The sequence below is a fragment of the Fulmarus glacialis genome, unplaced genomic scaffold (assembly GCF_000690835.1).
Source record: "Fulmarus glacialis isolate BGI_N327 unplaced genomic scaffold, ASM69083v1 scaffold43136, whole genome shotgun sequence".
In the NCBI taxonomy this organism is placed as follows: domain Eukaryota; kingdom Metazoa; phylum Chordata; class Aves; order Procellariiformes; family Procellariidae; genus Fulmarus; species Fulmarus glacialis.
In genome coordinates this window covers 17,767-42,802 of record NW_009218272.1, presented here as the reverse complement: position 1 = coordinate 42,802, position 25,036 = coordinate 17,767, and the positions used below count along the sequence as shown (strand labels likewise).

The window sequence follows — 25,036 nt, the reverse complement described above, 5'->3', positions numbered from 1 at the left end:
GGGGAGGAGGGGGGAGTGGAGAGAAAAAAAGGAAGTTTTGCCCTTTTTGACCTAAGAAAAGTTAGGCAAAGTGTTATGATCTTTTACATTGTTTTCTGCTGTGAGGAGAAGTTAATGATAGTCACGTAATTCTTTGCTATTCTGCTCATTTACAAATAATGTATTCTCAGAACATCATACAATTAGAACATCAGCAAATAATTTCCCTGTTTGTTGCCTTTCTAATTTCATTCTTTTTCATTGCAACTTTCTCTTAGGGCTTTGCTAGAAGTACTTTCTGTCTCATCTCCTGGATTTCTTTTTACTTTCATGCATGAATGCACAGGTACACAAACTCCTGTATATGGAAAGTTAAGAGATGTATTATAAATGTCTGTTGTTTGTTAAGTTAAATAATTTAGTTTTCACTAATCAGTGTCTCACTTTTGTTTACTTTACATATGGCTGACTGGATTAACTTGTGCAAAGCAACAAGTCTGAAGTGAACTTCTTTACAGTAATCTCTACTTACTGTCATTATGTATTTAAATTCAGTATGCTGGTTATCCAGATGAGCTGAATGATTGTTGCTTGAGGGACACTAATTTATCGATAACCATCCGTCCTTGATCCTTTCGGCTAAAGTATATTTTAAATTATTTGATTGCTCAGATTTAAAAAAAAACCCTTCATTAGTTTACTACTAAGCGTGTTATGAGATAGGAAAATAAATGTAAGATATATGGCAAATACTGCTACATAAGAAACTTTTTTCCCTGGGATTACAAAACATCAAAAATGTCATTCCTGGTGTGAAGCTTCAGGGATTTTTTTTTTTTTTTTTTCTCCTTTTACACATGTCTTTAAACCATTAACTCTTACAAATGCAGTGTTTCAAAGGAGGAAAAAAAATGATTATTTGAAACGATTTCTTTTATCTTTGTGGCTCAGAGAGTCAGCCCAAGTGCACTCCTCAGTGGTTGTGAGGAAGAATCAGCTCCTGGGAGGGGAGTTCTTCTTGATTTTGGTGGCTAACCATTGCCTTTCTGGGCCTTTCAGGTGGGATGGCATTAACCAGCACAGTGTATTTAACATGTTTATATTGGTGCCTTCACTTTTATTCTTTATCTAACGCCACCCGAACAAAACCCTAGTGTTTCATGTATCCAGGTTTAGACTTGATATTGCACTGCTGCGAAAAAGAAATTAGTCAAATCGAAGGAGTTATGCCAATGCAAAACAACACTAGGGCAAAGGAAATCCTACCTTGATGTATTTTCTATGGGAAATCATGGCAGCATATGGAGATAGAACTTATTTCTAAACAGAAATAATAGTCAGATATCATTTAAATTCTGTGTATTTGGGGAGAGGAAGAAAAGGGGAAGAATAGTGACAGAAAGGTTTGGCTCTGCTCATTAATTTGTGTCTTTGTTAGACATTGTGCTGAACCCTCATCCTCTGGGAACGCCCTACAAATTTTGAGGTTCTGGATAAAATTCATTATACTACATATTGGGGATTTTTCAAATAATATTATCTCTTTCAGCTCTTTCTGTGCATCAGAATCTTTAGATTCTAAGTGACCGGCTTGAGTTATGCTACTGGCAGTTTCTGGCCCTGCGGTGGATTTATCTGGCAGGTATACAAAAAGGATCTTCCAGCACTATAACTGAATTAATTAGACTGAATTATCTGTGGCATAACTGATAACTAACTTCAGGAATGTTATTATGAGATTGGAGTCTGTATTTTCAAAAGATAGTAAAAATTTTCTGCTTTGGAAAATGCTTCTGAAATGAAAGCATTGTGAAAGCCACAGCAAGACATAAAGGTACTATGTGAAATTAAAATCCACGATAATGACTAGACTGGCATGCAATGTAGGCAGTCATAATATATGCATCTTTTGTGCTAAAATCCTTTGCACTATATTGTGTTTAATGAAAGCAAACATTTTATATAGTCAGTCATAAACTTATGTGTGTAGTTCAAGTACTACATTTTCCTGGAATGACATCTAATATGGTCTACTAAAAATAAATGTAATGCAATAAAACTGAAAATGTATTTCTGGTTACAAGAGCAACAGCCAAAATACAAAAAATTGCTAGGGTTTTAGAAATGAAGCTGTTGCAACCATTTGGCATCCTGAATAAATGCTACTGTGTCACTTGCACCCAATAAAATCTAAAATTACAAACACAATGAATATGCTATACAGATATTTAGAAAATGCTATAGACACCAGGGCTGAACAATCAGCACAGGAGGAGAGGAGCAAATTACAGAAAAGGCAGTGTAGTGATAACAGTTTAATTATACTCCTGTGGGGATCCTGTACAGATGTTTAAATCTCTTAAGTCACAGATGCTTTGCTGCAAGGATTGATGCTAAAGAATCTATCACCACTAAAGCAAGGTCTATTTTGGTCTACAAGTTTTGCCCAAGGGGTTACTCCAAACGTATACATTAACAGCATTAAAGTTTAAGTGAATAAACTGGTTTTTATTCTTGTATGAAACTAGAATCTATTTTCATTTATGGACAGTTTTTAAATGTTAATAAAAATAATTTTAATAATATGGGATTCCCAATACATATTCAAATCACTAGAAAGCTTTTCCTAAAAGAAGTATTGGGTTTAGGAGAGTCTTTATAAAATTACATGCTGGAAAAAAAATGCATTCCCACTGATAAAGCTGTAATAGGTTAAATAAAAGCATGCAAAAGTTAACTTCATATTTCTATCCTGAAATACACTGGACTAACTTTATCCTAGTCTCTATCATAAATTGCCACAAAAATTCCCTTGTTTAGTAGGAAGAAGCTGAATAATTCAGAACAAAACCAGGAAAATGAACATAAGACTGAACTAAATATCATTCACTTCTAGATATTATTGTAATGGACAAATTAAGACAACAAATTATTTTTAAAAAATAAGATCTTTTTAAGATGTCATATCTTCTTTTTTTTTCCTGCCATTTGGTGATTCAAATGCTTCTGATCAGAGTTGGTCAACCACTTGTCACTACTATTCTTTGCAAATCATTTATTCACCATCTTTTAAGTTAAAGGAATTCATAGTTATAAGCTTGTTTTATAGGCTTGTTCTGATGATTTGTCTTTGAAAATAAAGGTTACAGGCCTATGAGGTCTCCTCCTCTATATTACACTGAAGGTTTTTCAAAGCAGGTTCACATGCCCTTCAAATAGCTTTCAGCAAAAGAGGAATTTTTTTAATTGACTGTCATCTTGAAGTATTCAGGCTAGCACAGAAATGACAGGCAAAATCGATTTCAGCTTTAATATTTTCTTTGTTGATTCTTTCTGTTTTAGTTGAAGAAAACATTCTGTTTCAAAACAAGCATTTAAAATGAATATTTTCAGTCTTCTCTTGCTCTAGCCCATTTCCCACTGTGTCTAGAAGTGCAGCAACTAAAATAAGTTATGGAAGGGTGGGAAAAATCCCATCATTTGATAAGTTCGTAATGGTCTCTTTGAAAAACTCGAGGTTTTGTAGGTAAAATAACTTTCCTCCATAACTTGAGGGTGAATTCTTCAGTAGCGTGATCATTCCTTGGTCCTTGTCATCTAAGGACTCCTTTTCAAAAACAGTTGGATTTCCTCAGCCCCAGTACTTTTAAACTGATAACTTACTCAAGTGAAGAAAAACATGTTAGCTTATTTGGCTGATGGAATTTGAGAGTCATTTTGGATTCCTGACAATGCGTCTTCATGCGATTCACATTTTTGAAAATACAAAAATATTTTCCTGATATTATAATATGCCCTTATTTGAACCTATATGCAATACAGTTGAGACTGGTGTGACTAGCAAGTACCAAGCAATGAGTAGTGCTGCTTCGATTAGTTTAATTGCTTATGACTCAGTCTAATCAGTCCAGTATTGTTCTCATTATGGAGTCATATTCACTTGTTTTATGGAAGCTACAATTAATTGTGTTAAGTTCGTGTTCTTCTAGTGCACATGTCCCTTCTTTGATTTCTCAAACAGCATTTGTGACCCAATCTCTGTTTTCAAAACTTTGTGCCATTTTTCAAAGAATGCACAAAAACAGTGAGCTTCCTGAATCAATTTAGTTGGAAGGAAAGCTATGTTCTCCTAGGAATATCTTGTTCTTGGCTTTCCCAAATGCGTTCCCTCTTTTGATTTCATTTTATGAGAGCTTAAAGAAGGGCTGTCATGTTCTTTCCCCAGTGATTCTGCATCCATGCAACAGAGGAAAGATCCTTGCCATCTTATACTGGATGACAACCCAACTCTTGCTTATTCCTTTAAAAAAGGAAAGCAGTGGTAAATTAGTCTTATATTTTGAAGACTAGCAGGAAAAGAGTTATCCACTTTCTTCAAGCTAGAGGAAAGATCACAAATGTCCGCCTTAGCAATAAGTGCCTCAAAGCAGCAGGTCTGGACAAGCTTAAAAGGTGTATGACATGAATTGTTGTTTCCTTTTTGAAAGTTTGAGAACTGGGGGTGGAGGGAGACCCTAAGTACATGATAGTCAGAAATATTTAATTTGCAAAGTCATGAGCATGCACTACTGGGTAGAACATAATTCTGTATTGAGACAGCAAACATCAGAAAGATGCTTCTTTGTGGTTTTGCCATTTGTACTGATATCAGTTCACCTATTTCTTTTCTCTTTGTTCTAGAAACATTGCAAATATTTTAATATTTACTCTGATCATTATGAGGAAAAAAAAAAAAATTGCTGGTACAATGTAGCTGAAATGTGTGAAATTATCTTTATGTCACCGAAAGGCAGGAGATCATTTTCTGTATGACGTATACAAAGAAGAGAGGGGTTTTTTTAACTGGAGTATCTGTAAAAGCAAACCTTCTGACATAATCAAGTCTGTCACAGATTTATACTTTTTGTCTTCATAACTGAGACCTAAACAAATCTGTCCTGAGTTCCACCTTTTCTCTAGTTTCTACTTTTGTAGCTAAATGTTTTATACACAGTTTAAAAAATTTTAGACTTCCTTTATCTGTAAGACTACGTTTGCCATATCTCTGAAGGACATCCGCTTTTTTCTGTAGACTGTGTGAGATAACAATATTAGCCCAAGTTTACTCATTATAAAACCAAATAATTTATACTAATCAAGCCATATTAGGGTTCAAGTTGATTGCTTATACAGTTTGCTGTTGGTATTTCTCTTGTGTTATAGGGGGTCTCGTGCTTTTACAATGGTAGTTTGGTAGTAAGAAGCAAAGCTGAGATATCCTACCCTGGATGAGCTGTGAATGAGAACCTATAAAACAATAGAGGTACCTTTGAAGCTTGATACACATATGGAACAGAGACTAACCTGTGAATTAATAAAAGGAGTACAAAATAACATTTTTCTTTTTCTTAATTTAACGCCAACATGAAATAGCCAGTGACATGACGTGACAAAATAATCATTAATCAGTATTTTTTTAGAGCTATTCTATCAGGAGGTTTAGCTGCTAAAAAAAAGGGACAATGCAACAAGATGTTAGAAGGGTGGTTGAATTTTTCATAGTGCAAAATCAATAACAGGTAGAAAGGTCGACACCTTTAATACTGCATCACAAAGATAGCATGACAGATCATTATCTTGGCATGATAAACTCCAGTGTCACCAAAGTTTATATTTGCAAAATAAGAAGCATAGTTTTTTGTTGCTGCTGTTGTAGTGCTATCTTTATCGATTTTCCTCACATAAAAGACACCATTTTAATTTCCTTAAACCAAAAGAGAATTCTTTGAATATTATCTAGCATTTTACAATGGATTATACTTGTCTTATCTTCTGTCCACCTTTGTCAGCTTTGCCAAATATTTCCTCAGAGGGTTGGGGGGTTTTGCATTCATAAATCTCCTGCAATCTGCAGAGTCCAAACTTCTGCCTTTTTTTGCATAAACTAAGTGATGTTAACAAGTCAATGGACAAAGACCAGTGCTTTCAATGATTCAACTAGGATGAAGTTGGTAAGTGTTGATGCCTTGTTATCTTCTTTCCCAGGCAGATATTTACATGCCAGGGTAATCCAACATAGCCCAAAATGAGTAACGCAGAGATTCAGAATAGATATCATCAAGGCTATAAATTTACAGAGAATTCAAAACTTTAACCACAGTGAAGGATTATATATTCTTTCACAAAGAATGATTTCTAAACTGCAACAGTAAATTCATTAATTAGTTCAGGGATTAATACTCTTTGACTAATTAATAATAATTTCTGGAAAATATATGAAAATACATTGAATGGTACTTGAGAAGATAAATGCCATCATTTGAAATTTAAACTGCATGGAGATCAGCCTCTTTAAGCACAAAGTGCAGCTCAGTCTGAATACATCTCCAGTGTGTAGGGTAAAAGGCTTGACAAAATGTAAGGGGTTGTTTGGTGTTTTGGGTTTTTTTCATTTATGTTTAGTTTTTCCATATTGTTGTCTTTTACCAGGTGTTTTGGTAGTTACTCAGATTGTGACAATAACTGCACTGAAGGGAGCCTCAGTTGTCTGAGCCTTCTATCTTTTTTGCAGCAACAGACTTTAGACACTAAGTACTACACATATTCTGTTTGCTTAACACTATGCCTGCATAAGACTTTTTTGTAACTTGTTTTTGGGTGGAACAAGTTAAACATAATGTTCTGAATATGAGCACAGAACAGCAGAGAGGTTTATGAACAATATGCAAGTGTGAATTCACCCTGGGATTAGAATATAGCCTTATTTTTGGTGCCTATACATAAGAAGGATAAGGAACTAAGGCAAAAGTCTCTTCAGGCAATTGCATAGGTTATACAGTTGTGAATAAAAGCAAATAAACTTTTCAAAACGATACGGTGATTGTTAGCTGGAATATATTACTTTCTACGTAGGATGCTTCTGACAGCAAAGATAATTCTGTGCATAATGGGAATAACAGAATATTTATCTCAATTTCCTCCAGATACTGCTCCTACATTTCAATTTTCCATAGTTATAAACATTGTCAAGTGTTTAACATGTGAAAGTCCATCAGAATAGATTTCTTATGAATCTGAAGTACTTGATTCAATTTCAGGTGATTCCCTTAGTCGAGGAGAAAAATGAAGACAAAAATCAGATGTTGTGTAATAACATACTCTTTTAATCTGAGAAAGTTGCGTAAAAGGTTTATACTTTGTCTTATGAAAATAACCTGGAAAAATAGTTGCATGTTTCAGAAGTGGCAATTTACTATCTGAACAAGCATCACATCGATGTTAATGAAGTTTGTATAGAGTATTTCAAGTGCTGTAAGACAGCAATGAAACTTAAAATATAATTTGTATTGGAATTTTTATCTTTTTTTTTTTTTTTGTGACAGCATCCACTAAGTCAAATGCTAGCTATAATGAGGAAGTGATATTCCTTTTTGAAAGTACTTCAAAAATTAAATTAGCAAGCCCTTGCAGAATGGTACTTCACTATGTAGGCTTACTGAAGCTTTGGGAGCACAAAGAGCACTAGGTAGCATTCTGTGCTGATGATGCATTTCTGATATATTGGAGACTGAACAAATTTCATTCTAGAATAATTTAAAACCCTCTCCATAGTATGCTCCTGGGAAGAAGTTGATCTTGTACAACAAGAAATCTGAGTTGGCACCCTGCAATCCATTACAAAAACAGTAGATCAGTTGCGCTTACCCTGGAAAAAAAGGTGGTGGCAGAATTTGTCCCTCAGGTGCGCTGGAGGGACTGGTAAGGCATCATGCATCTGCAAATGTGGGTTATTGGAGCTGCTGATATACAGAGAAGTGAGGAACAGAGTAGAGTAGAACAGGCAGAGTCCTCCAGCTGCCCTGGCTGTCCCTCATCAGCACCCCTCTACCTTTCCCCTCAGCACTGCTTGAATGAAGTCCCTGTATTCTGTGAAATTACTTCCTATAAAACATGTGCTTAGCAGAACAGCATCTGTGTATCTAAACTTCAGACTGACAGATTCTGAACAATATCTCCACATTTTTTGGACCAGGCTGACAACTCTTCCAAAGGATTTATAATGGCACCTTTATGTCGTCTTACTCATTCTTCAGCAAAACCGCGTCACAGATTTGATCTTACTTTCCTTGTTCTTTGATTCTTGATCAGTTTACATCTAGTAATTACTTTTAAATTAGAATACATTTAAAAATATATAATTCTGACTTTGTATAAAAGAACTTATCTATCTGGGTCTAAAATTGCAGCACAAATTAATATAATCCATATCTGCATATCTTATCTGGTATATTGCTATAATAAATTAATTTCTAGCACAAAGCGGAACAACCCTTTTAAATAGTGGTCTTAGGTCATTTGTCTTGTATGATTAGCGTTCCCATCTTATTACTAGGATGTGTGGGGAGGAATTACCTGGTTACTTTATATTAAAGCAAATTTTAATTAGCTGACCATATAAATGTTTTTTGACAAGTTAACAAGTACTTAATATGCTATTGTAATTGATGTCCAATGAACTAATATGTATTTTTCACTTGATATTCACATTGTAATTGCATGTCCAATGAACTAATATGTATTTTTCGCTTGATATTCACATTCAAATGCAAATGAGTTTTTATAAAAGCATAATCTCAAAGATCTTTAAACATTAAGAGCGCATCTTAAAGTAAGCATATTCTTTCTGTTTCTATTTAGTCATCCGTGACTCTTTGGAAGATTATGTTTCTGGAGTTGGGGTCACGTGCCCCCTGGGCTACTTTCCGTGTGGCAATATCACAAAGTGTTTGCCCCAACAACTTCACTGTAATGGTGAGGATGACTGCGGGAATCAGGCCGATGAAGACAACTGTGGTACGTGGTTGAGACTTTTCTTTGTGTCTAGCACCTGCAGTCACTGAAACCCATGCAGTGCTCACACGAAATAGAGAGCTGCAGAGTGTTAGGAATAGGAAAGTTAAATGTTTTGCAGAGGATACAGCAGGTCTTTGGTTTAGCTAATAAAGCCACTCAACAAGCCATTTGCTAGGAAAGAAAGATGGACCACATTTTTGTTTGTGCATGGCATCAGTTTATCCAGTTTTATCTCAGCTTTGAACTTGTTTGCATGTGTCATTTTGATGTGTACAAATGGACGTACATAGAATCATAGAATCATAGAATCATTAAGGTTGGAAAAGACCTCTAAGATCATCAAGTCCAACTGTTAACCCAACACCACCATGCCCACTAAACCATGTCCCTAGGCGCCTCATCTACACGTCTTTTAAATACTTCCAGGGATGGTGACTCCACCACTTCCCTGGGCAGCCTGTTCCAAGGCCTGACCACTCTTTCAGGAAAGAAGTTTTTCCTAATGTCCAGTCTAAACCTCCCCTGGCGCAACTTGAGGCCATTTCCTCTCGTCCTATCGCTTGTTACTTGGGAGAAGAGACCAACCCCCACCTCGCTACAACCTCCTTTCAGGTAGTTGTGATCTAGCAAAGATCTCTGCTGAGGAGAGGCAGATGTATGCGCTAACAGAGTTTATATAAAGCTTAATGTGACTTTTAAAGCTGGCTGGGAATCATAATTTAGAAGAATTTTCAAGGTTTTTCAGAAATCATTTATGTCCTAATTTGGGAGGAAAACCATGACTGTGACACACAAAATAGAGTACTGTGCAAGCTGCACTGCTACAAAGCTTTGGGGTTTGAAAATGTCAAAATTTCAGGGAATACACATTTCAGATCACTGCTGCCCACTCTTCTGATCCTTGTCACTCCTGGCCCCACCGGATGGTAGCCGTGAACTTGACTTGGTTTGAAGGCTTTACCCCTGCTGCAAACTGAGTAGGGCCAGGGCTTTGCACTGGCACTTACCTGTCCATGCTGCTTATTTGTGAGCATGGCCCTGGTACAGTTTTAGTCTGTGCTGAGCAGCATCTCTCACGCAGTGCCTGGACACAGCTCAGAGGGTGGCACAGACCTGGAATAGTCTGGGAAAAGCCTCCCTATACTTTGTGAGAAGAGAGCTTAGCCATTTGGTTGTGAGCTATGACCGCAGGGAGAGAAAACGGGCCCTAGCACGTTTTATTTACTGGTATTGTCAGCTTATTAACAGCCTGGATAGTTTCAGAGCTACTCTCCAGAGCTGCTGATCCATGGCAGGTGGGGAGACTAGACTTCCTATTCTTAGTAGCTTGCCTGTAGCCATGGAGGGCAGCCAGATGCTCCCCAGAGCCAAGCAGGTAAACTGATGGCAGCATGCCTGGCTGCGACAGGCAGAGCTGGGGGATGGGGGGAAAGAATTAAAATATTAAGTGAAACTTCCAAGCTATGTATACCGAAAGAAATCTACCAAAAGAAATTTCAAACAAAACCTGGTGAAGGTATTTTTCACAAACATTCTCAGTAAAGTCAATGAGGTTTTGAAAATAGTTGTTCTCACTGTATATCTGTGAAGCTGATTTTTGTGCCTATGTGCAGTATCTTATACGTATCAAATTCCAGCGTCTTACTCCATATGAAAGTCACTTTTAATTCTAATCCCACCTAATGGACCTGCAGCTTTTTCTAGTTTTATGTCATTTGCTGATTCCAAAACCATACTTTCCGTTGCCAGTAATCAAAATCCTGAACAAAATTGGCTCTTGTTCTATTCTTCTTCTGTAATTATCTTGCCCTTCAGTGGCAGAAATTGCTGATGGTGGTGCCTTCTTATGTTTAAGAAGTCCAAGCACCGTAAACAGTTGGTTTATCCATGTTTCATTTCTGTATAGTACCAGGAAGTCTGTTGTGCAAGGACTTGCTGAAAGCGTACAGCTTAATCAAATGGCAGTCAGGATATACACAGTTTCGTAATGGGGTGTACAAGATTCTATAACCTGCAAGACAATTCAGCTGCGATATTGAATCCTCTTCTGGGTATAGTAATTCAAGAATGAGTTAGCCTCTATTTCTGAAAGCTTAAATTACAAAAGATGAGGAGTCATTGTATTGACTTACTGGAAAGCCTATGCTATTAGTGTTTTTCTCATATCTGGACCCCATATTCTCATTTAGAAATACATGCCATGTATAACGCATTAAGGTCGTATTCTGCAGTAATGTTTTCTCAAAAACTGGTGTTGCAATCAAACATTGTTGTTTGAATAAAGGAAGAGTTGCTTCCTTCCCTGAGACTATGGAATGTCCTGATGAGTTTTTCTACAATGCCCCTACACTGTAGTAAGTGTGGGGATCTTTGCGGGGTAGCTCTGTTTTGTGACTATTCATCTGGCTTAAAATCCAAGAAAGGAAGCCTCATTGATTAGCTCCCAAGACGCAGAAATTATCTGGTTATTTTTTTTTGCTGCAGTTTCCCAGGACCACTTCAGTATGCCTGCCTTATGCCAGCAGTTATATCTGGTTCTTTCTACCCATTTTTTAAATTTCCAACTAGTTTTCAGTTGAAGTCATTGCTCCTGGTTACAGAAAAACAATTCAAAGTTTAATCATTCCAGTGTAGTATTCATGCAGTACCATTGGAAACTTTAATCTTATCCACAAGGTATTGCAATTAAGTAGCTCAGCTTAAATTCTTGCACACTTTCATCTTGCGTAAATTTGAGTAAGAGCTTTCAGGTGGCCAGTCTACAACATTCAACCCAACAAGTGTGGGGAGGGAAAAAATCAGTGTAGACCCTCAAAGGAATTCAGAAATACTTTTTTCTTTTTTTTTTTAATGTATGTATCTCAAACACAGCTAGGTAAAGCAACTGCTTTACTAACGATTTCTTCAGTAATGATAAAGCACTATCTTAAGCCTACAGAAAAATGTTGTAGTGAAGACTCGCATATATCTTATGTACAAACCAGTATTATAACAGAAGGAAACAAAAGCAAAAATCTGTCATGGACAGTAGTTCTTTCTGTGATGGAAAGGACAATACTGATGAAGAAGAAAAGGCAAAAAACCCACTTCTTTTGAAAACCATAATACTGTTGTTTAAAAAAAAAAAAAAAAAAAAAGCAGGTACTCTAAACATAAGAAAATCCAAAGTCTGGTTGTTCAATACAAGCCCCTAAGTGTGCTGAATATCAACAGCAACTGCAGTTCCTGAAATAGCACTTGTAAGAAACACCAATGAATGAAACAAGCAGAGAAGCAACTAGCATAAAAAGCACACGTGGGTCTTCCAAGAGAGTTACTTTTGTAAAAGGCTTTAAATGCCCTTGAAACAAAAAGTAAAAGGCATCAGTGCGAAAGAGACCAACGTGATAGGAGCCTCTGAAAATACCGAAACTGGTCACTCCAAGTATCTTGTAGCAATTCTGTCCCTTTCCTCTTTTAATGAGTAGAGTTCTCTCGTTCCCCACTTCATTCCTATAGAGATATTTATTGTTGTAATCTTTGAGACGATTTGCAATATTAGTCCTGTTTCATGCACGGTATGCCCAGTAACAGCAAAACATGATTATAAATGTTTGAAACTAAACCAAATCCTCACTGAGGGATGTGTTTTCAGATGTGCTGTAATTGCCATTCACATCCAACCCAGGCACATAAAGATTGGCTTCATGGTGCCTTCTTCAAATCTGCTTCCTCTTTCGCTTCCACCATGCTCTCTCTGTCCAAATAATAAACATAAAACTAAGGCCCAGAGAAGTGAAATGACTTGAAATTAGGATCATAGGCAGAGTTGGGAACAGACTCTAGGTCTCAGACTGCTGTGTTAGTGCTTAACCTCAGAGTGTGGACATCCTGCTGGTCAGCTCAACTTCAGCATTTCTTCCACTTCTGGAAAGGGGTGAATTCTAACCAATATGTCACAGCAGAGTGAAGCCACTCGTCTTTGAAAACTCACATGCCTCTGTCACCTAGTTGGGTTTCCAAAACCAATAAAATACTGTGTGTGATATCCTGTTGGGGAAGAGCTTGAGACGATGTAGTAAACTGCAATAAGAGGAGGAGGTTAGCAATTTATCATGCCCGAAGTGTTGGGAGGCCCTTTTTGAACGATCACTAGGTAACCTTAAACGTGCATGGAAAATACAATCTTACCTTTTGAACTTGAAAACATAGTCCATCAAGTAGAAGTGGGTGTCTCTGCAAATTTGTGATCAATATGATATTTTTAAATAAAAATGATTTATTTAAAGTTTCATAATTTGTCATAAAAGCTTATGGTTTTGAGGACTTTCCTTTTTTAGGCTGGAGTATGGCAGTAAATTTTTCTCTGCTGTTCTGCCCTGTGCTCATCCTTTCTGAACCACTGAGTTCTTAAAAAAAAAAAAAGACAAGTGCATTGTTAAACAGTTTAGCCTGTATCATGTTTCACTTGGAGTTATTTTTGTATCTGTTAGCAAAACCCAAAATGTGTGGAAAAAAAAGACTTAGCAGTTCCGGCATCCTTCTGTGCCCAAGCTTGATTAAAGCTCAATTTGGCAAAGCACAGCAAGTTTGGTAGTGGTTTGTCCTACTGTGACTAAGTTTGATTTCAAACATAATGGCTTCAGCCTAATTTTCCAGGGAAGAGCTTTTTCTGTTTACTTACAGTTGTAAGATTTGATTCTGTAGCTAGTTGATGTTTATAGATGGAAGGTTAGAACACTTGTTTACTTCATTGCTTCTTTAAACGTGAGCAGGTAGGATAAATACTAGGCATAATCACAAATTCTGCTCACCTAATGCTATGGCAGTGTTGACATGGGAATTGTTCCTAAAACATCGAAGGTATTACTGTTGCAACATTAATGTTAATGTATTCTAAACAATCCCTAGGCAAAGCCCTTTGAAGCCCAATGGCATAGTAAAAGTGCCAAGTACGAATTCCCAAGTACCTATTCATGGAAAGGAGATTTTTTGAGATCTCTAATTTGACAGTTATTCTTAATAATTAAAAAAAAAAAAAAAAAAAAAACAAACCAAAATTAAAACTAACAACAGTAGATAAAAACAACAGTTGATGAATGCAAAACAAAAATAACAGAACAACAGTATTTGTGTTGTAGCTTTTCACTGAGTCCACATGTTTTATTATCTTAAAGTGCGTGTTTGTTTCGATGAACAAATTCTGGCAGATGTGACAAATTGCAAAAAAATATGTAAAGTTAAATCATAACATAAGCGTACTCTACAGATTTGGACAGAAGACAAGTAACATTGCCAGTAATCACCTATGGATTTCCACACACACCCCACCCACCCCCCCCCCCCCCCCCAAAAAAAACCAACCCTCCAACCAGCTTTAGGAAAAAAAAAAAAAATCCTTAATCTCCTCCCTAATTAAGTATTTACATTTTAAAACTTACACATAAACACTTTATATTTTCTTTTTTAAACTTCTCTGATATGCCATCTACTTAGAGGGCTGAATGAGCAAACTTTTGTCCTAGATAAGAGTCGGCTTTCTCTGAATAAAATTTTCCTACTATTACATGCAGTGATAAAACTGTAATGTTATCAGTCTAACAACTTTTGTGTAATTATCTCTTCTAGATACATCACTGGGTCAGTTATCATTTTGTAGTCGTGTCATGCTAATTACAAAGTGCTGCAAAAATTCTCAATGCAGTTAAATTTCAAATCACTGAGAGACTATTTGTTTTTCTTGTGTGATCTTCTAAGATCTTTGTTGCAATTGACCTTAATATTCCAGCCATTCTGCTGGATAGTCAGCATGATTTGTTCATCGCAACTGTAAATTAGCTGTGATGTTAATATGATGCCAGTTCTTGGGGAGAAGCCTCCAAGTAAATTGCTGTGTAGCTTACTTAAGGTTTCTTGTTCTAAAATCACCCATCTGCTCTTGAATTTAGTTTGGTACAAAGTTGTAAATGGAGAAATATAGAAACATAATCGGATCTCAAAAGGAGCTTTTCTCCTTTCCAGGGAAACTCTGGACTTTACATCCTACCTGGCCAATTTGAAAGTATATTTTATGATATGTCTTGAAGTCTAAGATTAAGCCCTACTGCTTTGTCTCTGATATATTTAGCACTATGTGTCTGCATCCTGTAGTTACAGGTTCTGAAAATCCCTTGGATGTAAAGTACAGGTGCACTCATTTCTTTATAAATAGTCCTGCTTTCAGATTTAAAAGTTTTTCCTAACTTCCATTAGGGTTTGATAGTACCCAAACATGCAGTCAAAATCTATGTAGTTACTGGATTTATGATGTTCTGTTCTAATTTAAAATGCAAACAATAAGACCGATATAAAATCTTCAGTCACAGCACCTGGGCTTTTGACCACAACATGTCTTATGAAGCAAGGCTGAGCCTGGTGAGAACTCACCTGGACTGACTCCACTAAAATCAATGAAAAAGCTCCCACTGTCTTCAGTGAGCAAAGAATCATAACTTACCTAAATTAGGAAACTGAAAATGAAAAGCTCAGATGTTTCAAAAAAACAATGTTTGTGACTCATGTGCTAGCCTTCCTAAACAGTACTGGATAAGTCTGTTTGGAAGCACTGTGCTAGCAGTGATTTCTTTTTTTTTTTTTCTTCTTTTTTTTCCCCTCTAGATGAGATGAAGAAATCTAGGTTGTGATGTCCTGCACAGAAACAGGAGATATAAAATACAGTATCTTCCCATGCAATCTGTGATATATAACTCTCATAAATAAATGCCTTAATTCTTCTTTTCTTAAATTTAATTGGGAATTGAGTAGATATGGTTCACACTTTGTTTAAAATTAGTGTTACTGTCGTTTCACACTACTGAATAGTTCTTATGCTTCATCTCAGAACTGGTTGTTGAAATAGGTTCTTCATTTATTACTAGTAAATCTCTAGAGGAAATGGTTATGTGCAAATAACACAGGTATAAGTTGTATTTAGAATAAAAAGTATTTTAGCATAAGAATTGTTAAAAATGCCAACACGTCAGAATTCTTATTAATTTCAAAATCACGTGCATTGGTCCTAATCACTTGCACCTCTGTAGACTGGATTGTTGCACTGTGAATGGGGCATTAAAAAAACAGTGACTACTGTTAAGTATTTAACTACCACTCTACTTACTAGCAATAATAAAAGGGGAATTGAAAGAACACCACGCTAGAGTGTTTAACTTTATCTTTGTTCACAAGCAGGGTCTTTAATTATGTAGTAGTTAATGGAACAAAGTAGCCTGAGCTATTTTGAGAGCACAAGTTTCCTCACTGTTTAGCAATTTGGCTTCTGGACAATTTTGCTGATAGTTCTGCAAAACTGGTTTTTTGGCAGTTAGGCAATGGTTGCAGTGTGTCTGCATTTGTTTTTTAATCACAGTGTCATAGCCACATTTTTCCAGTCCAGTGAAGCAAGAACAGGCATGCAGATTTAATTTAAGATGTTTCTGACTCTCTGGAGGAGTTCTTCACTGGCTAAATGTGTGTACCATCATGTTCCTCCCAGGCCTAAGAGGTCTCCGAACAAAAGGCAGCATTCAGCTCCCCAGGTGTAAAGTTCACTTACAGATGTTCGTTAAGCTCTGTCTAGCTCATAGGCTGGAAATCACAGACAGAGGTTTCCAAAAGAACTGGGCAGGGAGTGGCTCTTTGAAGTCTTGCACCTATTTATCTCTAAAAGCACAGGTCTCATCTGTTACTGTGTGCCATGCAGTCATCGGGTGTTTGGCTTGCCTTATTAAATAAGTTACAACATACTACCTCTTTTTTAAAAGGGCCTATAAAATTCAACAGAATGAAAGTAATAACAATCTGTATAGATGTCGTGCTGTTTTCATATGTGTTTCTTTGAAGGTCTATAAACTTACAGAGAAGTATTGCTGTTCTGTAGATTCATTAAATCATCTTCTAGATTTCCATAGCAGAAACCTAAATTTCTGTGGGATGTTTCAAAAGATCTATACAAAAGATATTTGTTTTAATATCACAAGATTGCTCATAAGGGATGAGAAATTTCAGAGGGTCTGAGTTTCCCATTTTTGCCTCAGCACATTGCAGAAGAGGTTGATGACTTTATATTTCAAATTAATACTAATAATGAATAATGTTACAGTTGATCTCATCTTTTCCTGGCATGGCATTTTTTTCCATCGCACTTAAAATGTGAGATTTAAATGTATGAGACACCTAGATAGTAAATTCTGTTTATGAAGCAAAAACACTTGGAAGTCAGCAGCATGCTCAAAATACTTGGCAAAAGAACAAATTTTCAAGCTTCACATGGAAATTTTTTGTATATGGCCAAATTTTATTCTCACTGTCGTTGCCATTGATCCACAGTATATGGCACTGAAATAATCGGGTTTACACTGATGTGCAAAAATCCACAAATGGAATAGTTTTGCTGAAGTTCTGGAGGCTCTTAATCAATTGCGTTATTGAGATCTTTAAATATTGTTGATAAGTAAGAGGAACTTCTACATTTCACTAAACTTTTGTCTCTTCTGGTCTCCACTGTAGTGGCTTACTGCTAAGGGATCTTTCAAGCAACTCAAGGTTTTATAGCTGTGTTCATGCTATTAGCTTATTTTAATTTATTCTGTCACATTTATTTAAAAAATTGTAAATGCTTTGAGAAGAACAGAATAGAAATTCGGATTAATCTATATAGATTAAAAGTATGGTTGTATAAACTGGAAAGTGTTTCACAGGAATAAAGCTACAATATCGAGAAGATATTTATCTTTTGGAAACTTGAGCCTGCCTATTTTCTTAAAAGTTGCACTGGATAATCTAGCTCATCCAGAGAAGTGCAAAAGTTATTTGAATTGATTTAATTCCTGTCTGTTTTTCTGTGATTGCATTGTCACGTATAAGTAGGCAAGCTACATTTAAAGTAATCAACAGGTACAGGCAGCGGTCGATGTGCAGTGACACACAGCTTGGTGTGGGGTAAATTGCCTTTGCCTTGACTGGTAGGTGTCCAGTTTATAGGTTCTTCATTTTTTCCACTTGGGTATCTAAATTGAGGCTGTGAAATTTGCTCCCAGAGTCGAATGCTCCAGGCACTGCAACACTCCTCTTTGTAAAATCTCAGTGTGGTTTTGGTCTTACTGTAAGTTATTAGGCTGTATCAGTATGCCCCAAGACTGTGGAAAAGAATTATGTTCCTTCATCTGTAAACATTTTAAAAGGAATTGCTTCTTGCCTGGAGGATACAGGTTTTCCTTGTTGTACTAAAATATATCTTTGTGAAAAGCCTGCAGTCATTTCTTACAGCAAGAGAAAGTATATTTGAACAACTGGCAAAAAGGAATATGTCCACATGTTATGACCACCCACAGCAAAGGTGAAATCAAAGGCTGACACAGTGTCTCTTTAGAGTGCTTATGCATTTAACTGATAGCATTTCTCTGCATAATAACCCATGAAGACATGGCCAAGAGAAGGGGAAAGTTGTATAGATGATGTCCTTTTCACAAGCTCCAATCTAAATAAGAGATGTATCTTTAATTGAGTAAAGCTGATATTTGCTTGGATCTGTCACTGAACAGATTATTCAGATCTGTCAGTTTGTCACTCTTTCTCATTCTCTTTCCTATCAGAAATGCTAATTGACAACTTTTAGCAAGGAACAGTGTATTAATCAGTAGTCAGATAAGTCCAGTTTACAATTATTTATTTCACTTATGCCGCGTAGGGGAAGATTTGCTGATGCCTTGTTTTCTCAGATCTCATTTTTACAGAAGTGCAGCCAACATAATCTGTTTTAGAACTGGCTCGGAAAAAAGTAATTTCTCATCTGAGCTGTACTCCCCCAAATGATAGACTTGGGACCAGTACTATTACTAGTTGTTTCTTAAAGTGTTTGGAGAACCTCGTCTCAACGGAGGTAAACAGGTCACAAACCTACCATATAACCTCTAAATGATCACAAAGTGATTTACAGTTCTGGCGTTGAATGCTTCACCGAACGGTTGTACTAAATATAGTTATTTGCACAATACATTCTTCTGCGGTTTGACAAAACAGTTTGTATAAAATAAAGACTGTCCCAGGCTTGGGCACAAAACTTGGCTCAAAGCAAACATTTCTGAAAGTCAGAAAACTTTGTATATCTTGTTTTGTTATATTCAGATATGCCTTTGTATTTCTAGTAGAAGGCAGGAAAGTCAATGCCATGAGAAAAGGCTGTTATTTCAAATGAACTGACCAGAAACTCCAGACAACTGGAATGCTTCCAGTACAAAATAATCCATCTTCTCCCTTCTCTGTGCTTTTTTTCCCCTTCTCTTTTATGGCCACCCAAAAATACACAGCTGCCTCTCAACTTCTTGAAAACGCTGGTGAACTTCCCCTTCGCAGTGAAGAGCTCCCTCATTCCCATTAGTGTAGGAGGCACTGCTCATGTTTTTTCTCTGCAGATGCGAACTGCAGTGATGGTCACCTCTTGTATATGCTTTGTCATATGGCAAAGCACTTTAAAAATACTAAAAGGTGGAATAAAATCTCATCTATCCACTCTTTAGTGTCAGAAGCAGGGGAATGCAGAAAAATGATACTTTATATGTTCATTGGCTTACAGGAGGATTAGAATTTATGACTTTTAGCTATATATTCAAAATCTGCAGATAAGTGGTTAGTTGTTCAAAACTTTCTATGAATGTAATTATGAATTAGAAAGTCCAAAAATATTTTGACTCTATTACTGGCTGCAAAATATTTATTTGGTATGATTATACTCCAAGAATAATCTCATTTTTAACACATCTTTACAAATTTCTGTTTAAAAATCCTCAATGAAAGATTTCCTTCTTCTTAAATCTCACCTCCTCTGAATACATTGTATTCCCACTAGTTTCTTCAGGTCCCAGTTGCTGGGTCCAGCCTTGCAAAAGAAAGTCAATGGATGTGTTCCAGTTAAGTATTCAGAAATAGTGATAGGGGAAACCTCATTACAGCCCTAACTCCGGGGCAGTAGCTTTGTAAGGCACTCACCTCTTGGCAAAGGTTCTGTTCTCACCACTTCATCAATTACAGATTCCACGTTGCAGTTTTGTGAGCTGGTCCTAAAACTGAACTTCTGCTGAGTATTTAAAACGGGCAGGAGCAATATTTCTGCAGGTTTGACACCACCTTTCATTTTGTCCAAAATACATTAGGCTGCTTCTCAATATCAGCTTAATGACCTAACCTGGCATGGATCTAATGGGTCAGAGCATACCAAGTGCTCTTGAGGAAGTTAGTAAAACGTGCTTAAATGCCTTCTCTGGGTGGGAAGCTGGCATTCTTGCAGGGCATAAATTAATTCACATCAATTTTCAAGTGAAGAAGGCACTTTTCAAGTCTGTCTTTTCTCTTAATGGAGAAATTCCTGAAGACAGAGATTTTGGTTTGCTTTGAATCTTTTCTCTTTTCAATTTATGCATAACAAACGAGTAACTAGATAAAAGATAGTTTGCCTGAAGTTACTTAATCTTTCATAACATGTATTAATCAACATGTATAGTACATCTTTTCAGCCTAGGCAGCGAAGAGGCAGGCAGCTCTCAGAACAGCTCCATCTGCTGACACTCTGTAGGCAGGCTTCAGGAGATGCTGCCAAGGTAATTCCCCTGCCTAGCTGGGAAAACAACAGAGTTGTAATGTGACATGAAAAAGGAGATGCCACTTCAGAATGGAAAAAGTTGCAAAGAAGTAAATACATTTTATTTCTCCCTGCCTATTTTGAAGCCAATTGATACAGTAGTAATGCTTACTTGAATATGAAAGTTTATAGAGAAATGTCCATGAGGAATTGTGTTTAAGTATAACTAAACTATTACCATGTGAAAGGGGTCGGGGAAGACTGGTGCTACCATATCATAAAAGTGAAACTAAGACTGTAATGACTAGCAAAGCAGAGCCATCCTCAGAGTTCTCATATAAATGTTGTTTGACTGTAGGTATCATTACAAAGTAATGCTTTCAGTTATCACTGATGCTTTGGCTCACCAGCTAGTGAGTGCCATCCAAAGGAGCATTTCTGCTGCTGGTGCATATTCATTACATAAGATGCTTTAAACTAAAAGGATGTGGGTGTTGTCAAAGCTGAAGAGAGGTCAGACTCAAATTAATAAAACTAAAATCGGATCACAGCTTGCAAAGGTAAGTTTTGTTTTGTTTTCTTTGGTGGTGTGTATTCATGCCCTATTTTGGAATTGGTTACCTGATCAGTTAATTTACAGATGTACAACAGATATACAATAGAAATATACGACACAGATATACAACAGACTTCCAAGAAACAGGTCTGTAGTTATTTCCAGCACCACTGTATCTGGAAATCCCCATTTTTGGGAAGGAACTGAAAGATCTGCTCTTCAATTTTTGCCTTTATGGCCATGATCCAGTCTGATCCAGTACATCTATGCACAGTGACCAAACATGGAATAATGCTTTGTTTAAGAAGATGCATATTAAGCTTAACTTAAACATAATGACTTGAATATGTTACACCACGTTACCCATTCTCTTGAAAAGCAGTGTTCATTTGGCCTTCATCTAGATTTTCAGGAAAGAAATTATAGGCTGTGATAGTATGAGACAGCCCTCTGAAAGAAGTAGTTGGAGTTTTACTAATCTTTTGAGCTTTCCTGGACAAAGTGACAAACCCGCACGTTTAAGGAGGTAGGAAAACATGATTCCCTCTCATTTTTAGACTCCTACGTAAATAAAAAGTTCTGAAGTGAAAGACTATACTTTTTTGGTGCAACTGTCACAGAAAATGTTGTTGTTGAAGGTATAATAAACTGTTCCCGCTATGCAACTCATAATCTCCGTACACACCTGTGATTAGGCAGCTGTATAAAGATAAGGTCATCTAATGGTCTATATTTCTGGAAAAATCATGTTATTGAGATAAAAACTGAGGGAAAAAAGTTGTGCAACTAAGTTTCTATTCTAATGTGTCTTCAATTTGTGGGTTTTTTTTGATAGAAGACAACAATGGATGGTCTCTGCAGTTTGATAAACATTATACAAAGGACAAATACAATAAACTGAAATCTCTGTATGCATTTCAGACAAAGACATCTGAGTGTTGTAAGTAATTACAGTTATTATTTGTGTGGTTATTACTGGTGATTCCTAGAAAGAAATCCATAGCAAATATGCTTATCAGAAAGAGAAATATAGTGCAGTTTCATTTATAGTAAAACAGAATGTCTCAGACCAACAAACACATTGAAGCTAATTTCAGTTCCGTTAAGAGTGATTCATTTTCTGTAAGAGAAGTGTCAAACATGCCAATTAGGAGGGCAATATAAACATATATCTGAATATATTAATACAGCTGGAAAGACCATGAAACACACATCTTTTGGAGTCAAATGAAGGCAACATTCCTCCAAATTCACTTCTTCGTACATCAGATGATTCTTGCAAACCCCTTCCACTTCTGCGGGCATTCTTCCCTTTGTACAGATTTTTCTGACTCTGCTGTCTACTATGAGCACTAACTTAAAGCACAGAGACGGGGTGGGGAAAGGGAGCAAAGACTTCCTGACCCATTTTCATCCCATTTTCACCTGGACAGAATTGTGCTTATTCTAGTAAATGTAAGAGAACTGAATTATCTAAAAAAGGGCCACAAAAAATCTGAAAAACCACTACAGTGCCAGATTCCTGTATATCAAGCCTAAAGCTCAAGAGCTTTTACAAGCTCTTTCACAGAGATCAGGAGGTAACATAATTTTTTGTGTCCCTTTATATTTATTGATAGGGTCTTCCCAGGTCTAAATCCATTACGTTAAAACGTGTGCCTTAATTTCTGTTTTGTGCTCACTGTTCTTTTACACCATATTTCTTTTCTCCCCACCCCATCACACCACCCATCCAACGTGCCACAACCACGTTCTTGTTTCCACGCAGTGGCTGGTGCTGTGCCAGCGGAGTGTACCTGCCAAGGGCTGGAGATCTTCTGCGATGCTGCCAAATTGCGTGCTGTCCCATCAGTCTCTTCAAACATAACCATAATGTAAGTAGAGCAGAAAAGTGGTCTCTTGCTCTGTTCAGGCTTGACTATGAATCTACAAGCTTTTCACAACTACAGCCTTATAATTATGACCAGTTGGCTTAGCTGGTGCTTGTGAAAGCATAGTGTTGACAATTCCTTTAATGTTTTAAGTACAGATTTTTCCCTGCATAAAAGGAGAGAAAAGGAACTAAAAAACTCTGTGTGAAGTGATCATTTCATGTTTGTAACAGTGACTTGAGCTAACAACAGTTTGAGGAAATCTAAAATCTTCAAAAGAAATGTTTCCTTTTAAGGCACAATGCTTAGGACCTTTTTATTATTCTATGATCTTGCCAATAGTCTTAGTCTATATTCTGCCGATAAAGCCAATAACCTTGAACTCGGTGGAACTACCTGCTTGAGCAAACCTTTCTAGTTCTCATTTGATGCCTCTGAATACACCGCTATTTAAAAGGATTTAATCTGGGCTGGTTCATCATACAGATACGTATGTGTAAGCCAAACTTTTTGAAGAGATCAGGGAATGGTTGATATTGCTCTTACTTTGCACATCACTGTTTGAGGGCCATTTTCTGTGTGACAAGCAGAGGGCAGCATCACGTGTCCTTACCTGAGGATCTTCCCCACAGAGCAGTGGTACGGATCTTCCTGTTCAGTACCAGTTTGTGCTCGTATGTGGCTGAGGTTGTCCTTGTTGGGTCTGTGTTTGAATACCACAATACTTCATAACGAAGATTGATGTGGAGTGTCAAATATATATTTAAACCGGCTGTTGACTCAGGGTCAACAAAGTCTTCAAAAATAATGCCTGAGTTCTAGCTTTAGAAGAAGCAGTGAGTCGGTTCAGCTGGCTTTTAGGATGGACTCTCTTCTAATCCAACCATGCCCTGAACGATTTTTGTTCTTGACAGGATACTTGAGTCGGTGCCCAATGGAGATGGGGACATAGGGACACATGCACTGGGAAATAAACTCAATATGTGTTTGAGGTTTGAAATAAATCTGTGGTTTAGTCTATACTCAAATCTTTTTAACTCTTAGATTTAACTATTATTTTGTCATTTGCTCTGGGGACATGGAAGAATGTTTTCTGATGATAATGTATTTGGCTTACTGCTTAAATAAATAAAAATATTCAGACAATCAGAGGTAGCATATTCAGATGATTTCATGTTGCTTTTATTATTTAGCAGTGTGAAAGCAGCTCTTATTGAATAACAGAAGTGGTAGCACTGTAGGAAGCAGGGAGAGTAGTTATACTGTGTGCATTCATTCCTACAGGTCTCTTCAGAGGAATCTGCTAAGGAAACTTTCTGCTGACATTTTCAAGAAATACCAAGACCTTAAAAATCTGTAAGGGAGTGCTTCAACTTAAATTATCTATTTAGTGCCTTAAATATTCGTTCTTTTCCTCTCACATACGCACACACAGAACTTAATATCTAAGTGACAACCCTCAGTTTATACTCAAAATTCTGTTTTGTCTTACTCTTCAGTACCTCATCTAATTGTGTAACCTGTTTGGCTCAAATAGCTTGATTTGACATCTCTCTTTTTGCAAAACCATAATTTCTGCATATTTAATTTTTTTTATATTGACTATTTTGTACCAGAAAAATGCTAAACTTTCATCGTGTCTGAAGGAAGTTACATTTATAATGAACAGTAACATGCCAAAAGAAATTAAAGTAACTTAATCCATTTATTCTGCAAAACAAAAGTTTGGAAACTCAAACTTCCCATTGTCATGGGAAGCTCACTCACATGGCACTTAGTTTTACTCCTAATTATGTCTGGTACCAGTTTGATAAAGTGTTAGGGCGATACAATACTGCGTTATGTTTTATGATGTGTAATATATATATGTTGTTCAAAGATCATAGCCAAGTTTGCTTTACATAGAATTAGTGAAATTAAGAATTAAATGCAAAAGTCTAGGGCAGGGCCACTATGTCACCAATTCAAGGCACTTAACATTCCTGGAAAACTTACTGGAGTGTAACGTCTATGGAAACTGTGCTGTACTGCAGCACCATCTTGTGTCCACAAAGTTAAGTGCCATTATTACCTTAAAGTCTTGAAAGATAGGTTTTCATTAAAAGAAATACATCCATGTCTATCTGTACAAACCATTTGTTTCCAATATTAATTTCACATATTTCTGATCGATAACTGTACATTTTCAGAAAGCTCCTGAGCAGTGTT

The 25,036-nt window shown here is 36.7% G+C and overlaps 1 protein-coding gene across 1 annotated transcript in view; it reads left to right on the top strand.

Annotated features, from left to right (window-relative positions):
• Window positions 1-8,671: 8,671 nt before the first annotated feature.
• Window positions 8,672-25,036, top strand: part of RXFP1 (relaxin/insulin-like family peptide receptor 1) — a 31,414-nt gene continuing 15,049 nt past the window's right edge. The window contains exons 1-4 of the mRNA XM_009579982.1: window positions 8,672-8,811; window positions 21,793-21,897; window positions 22,726-22,831; window positions 24,113-24,184. Of these exons, the coding sequence (XP_009578277.1) occupies window positions 22,830-22,831; window positions 24,113-24,184 (74 nt within the window). The 5' untranslated portion in view covers window positions 8,672-8,811; window positions 21,793-21,897; window positions 22,726-22,829. The remainder of the gene's footprint in view (window positions 8,812-21,792; window positions 21,898-22,725; window positions 22,832-24,112; window positions 24,185-25,036) is intronic.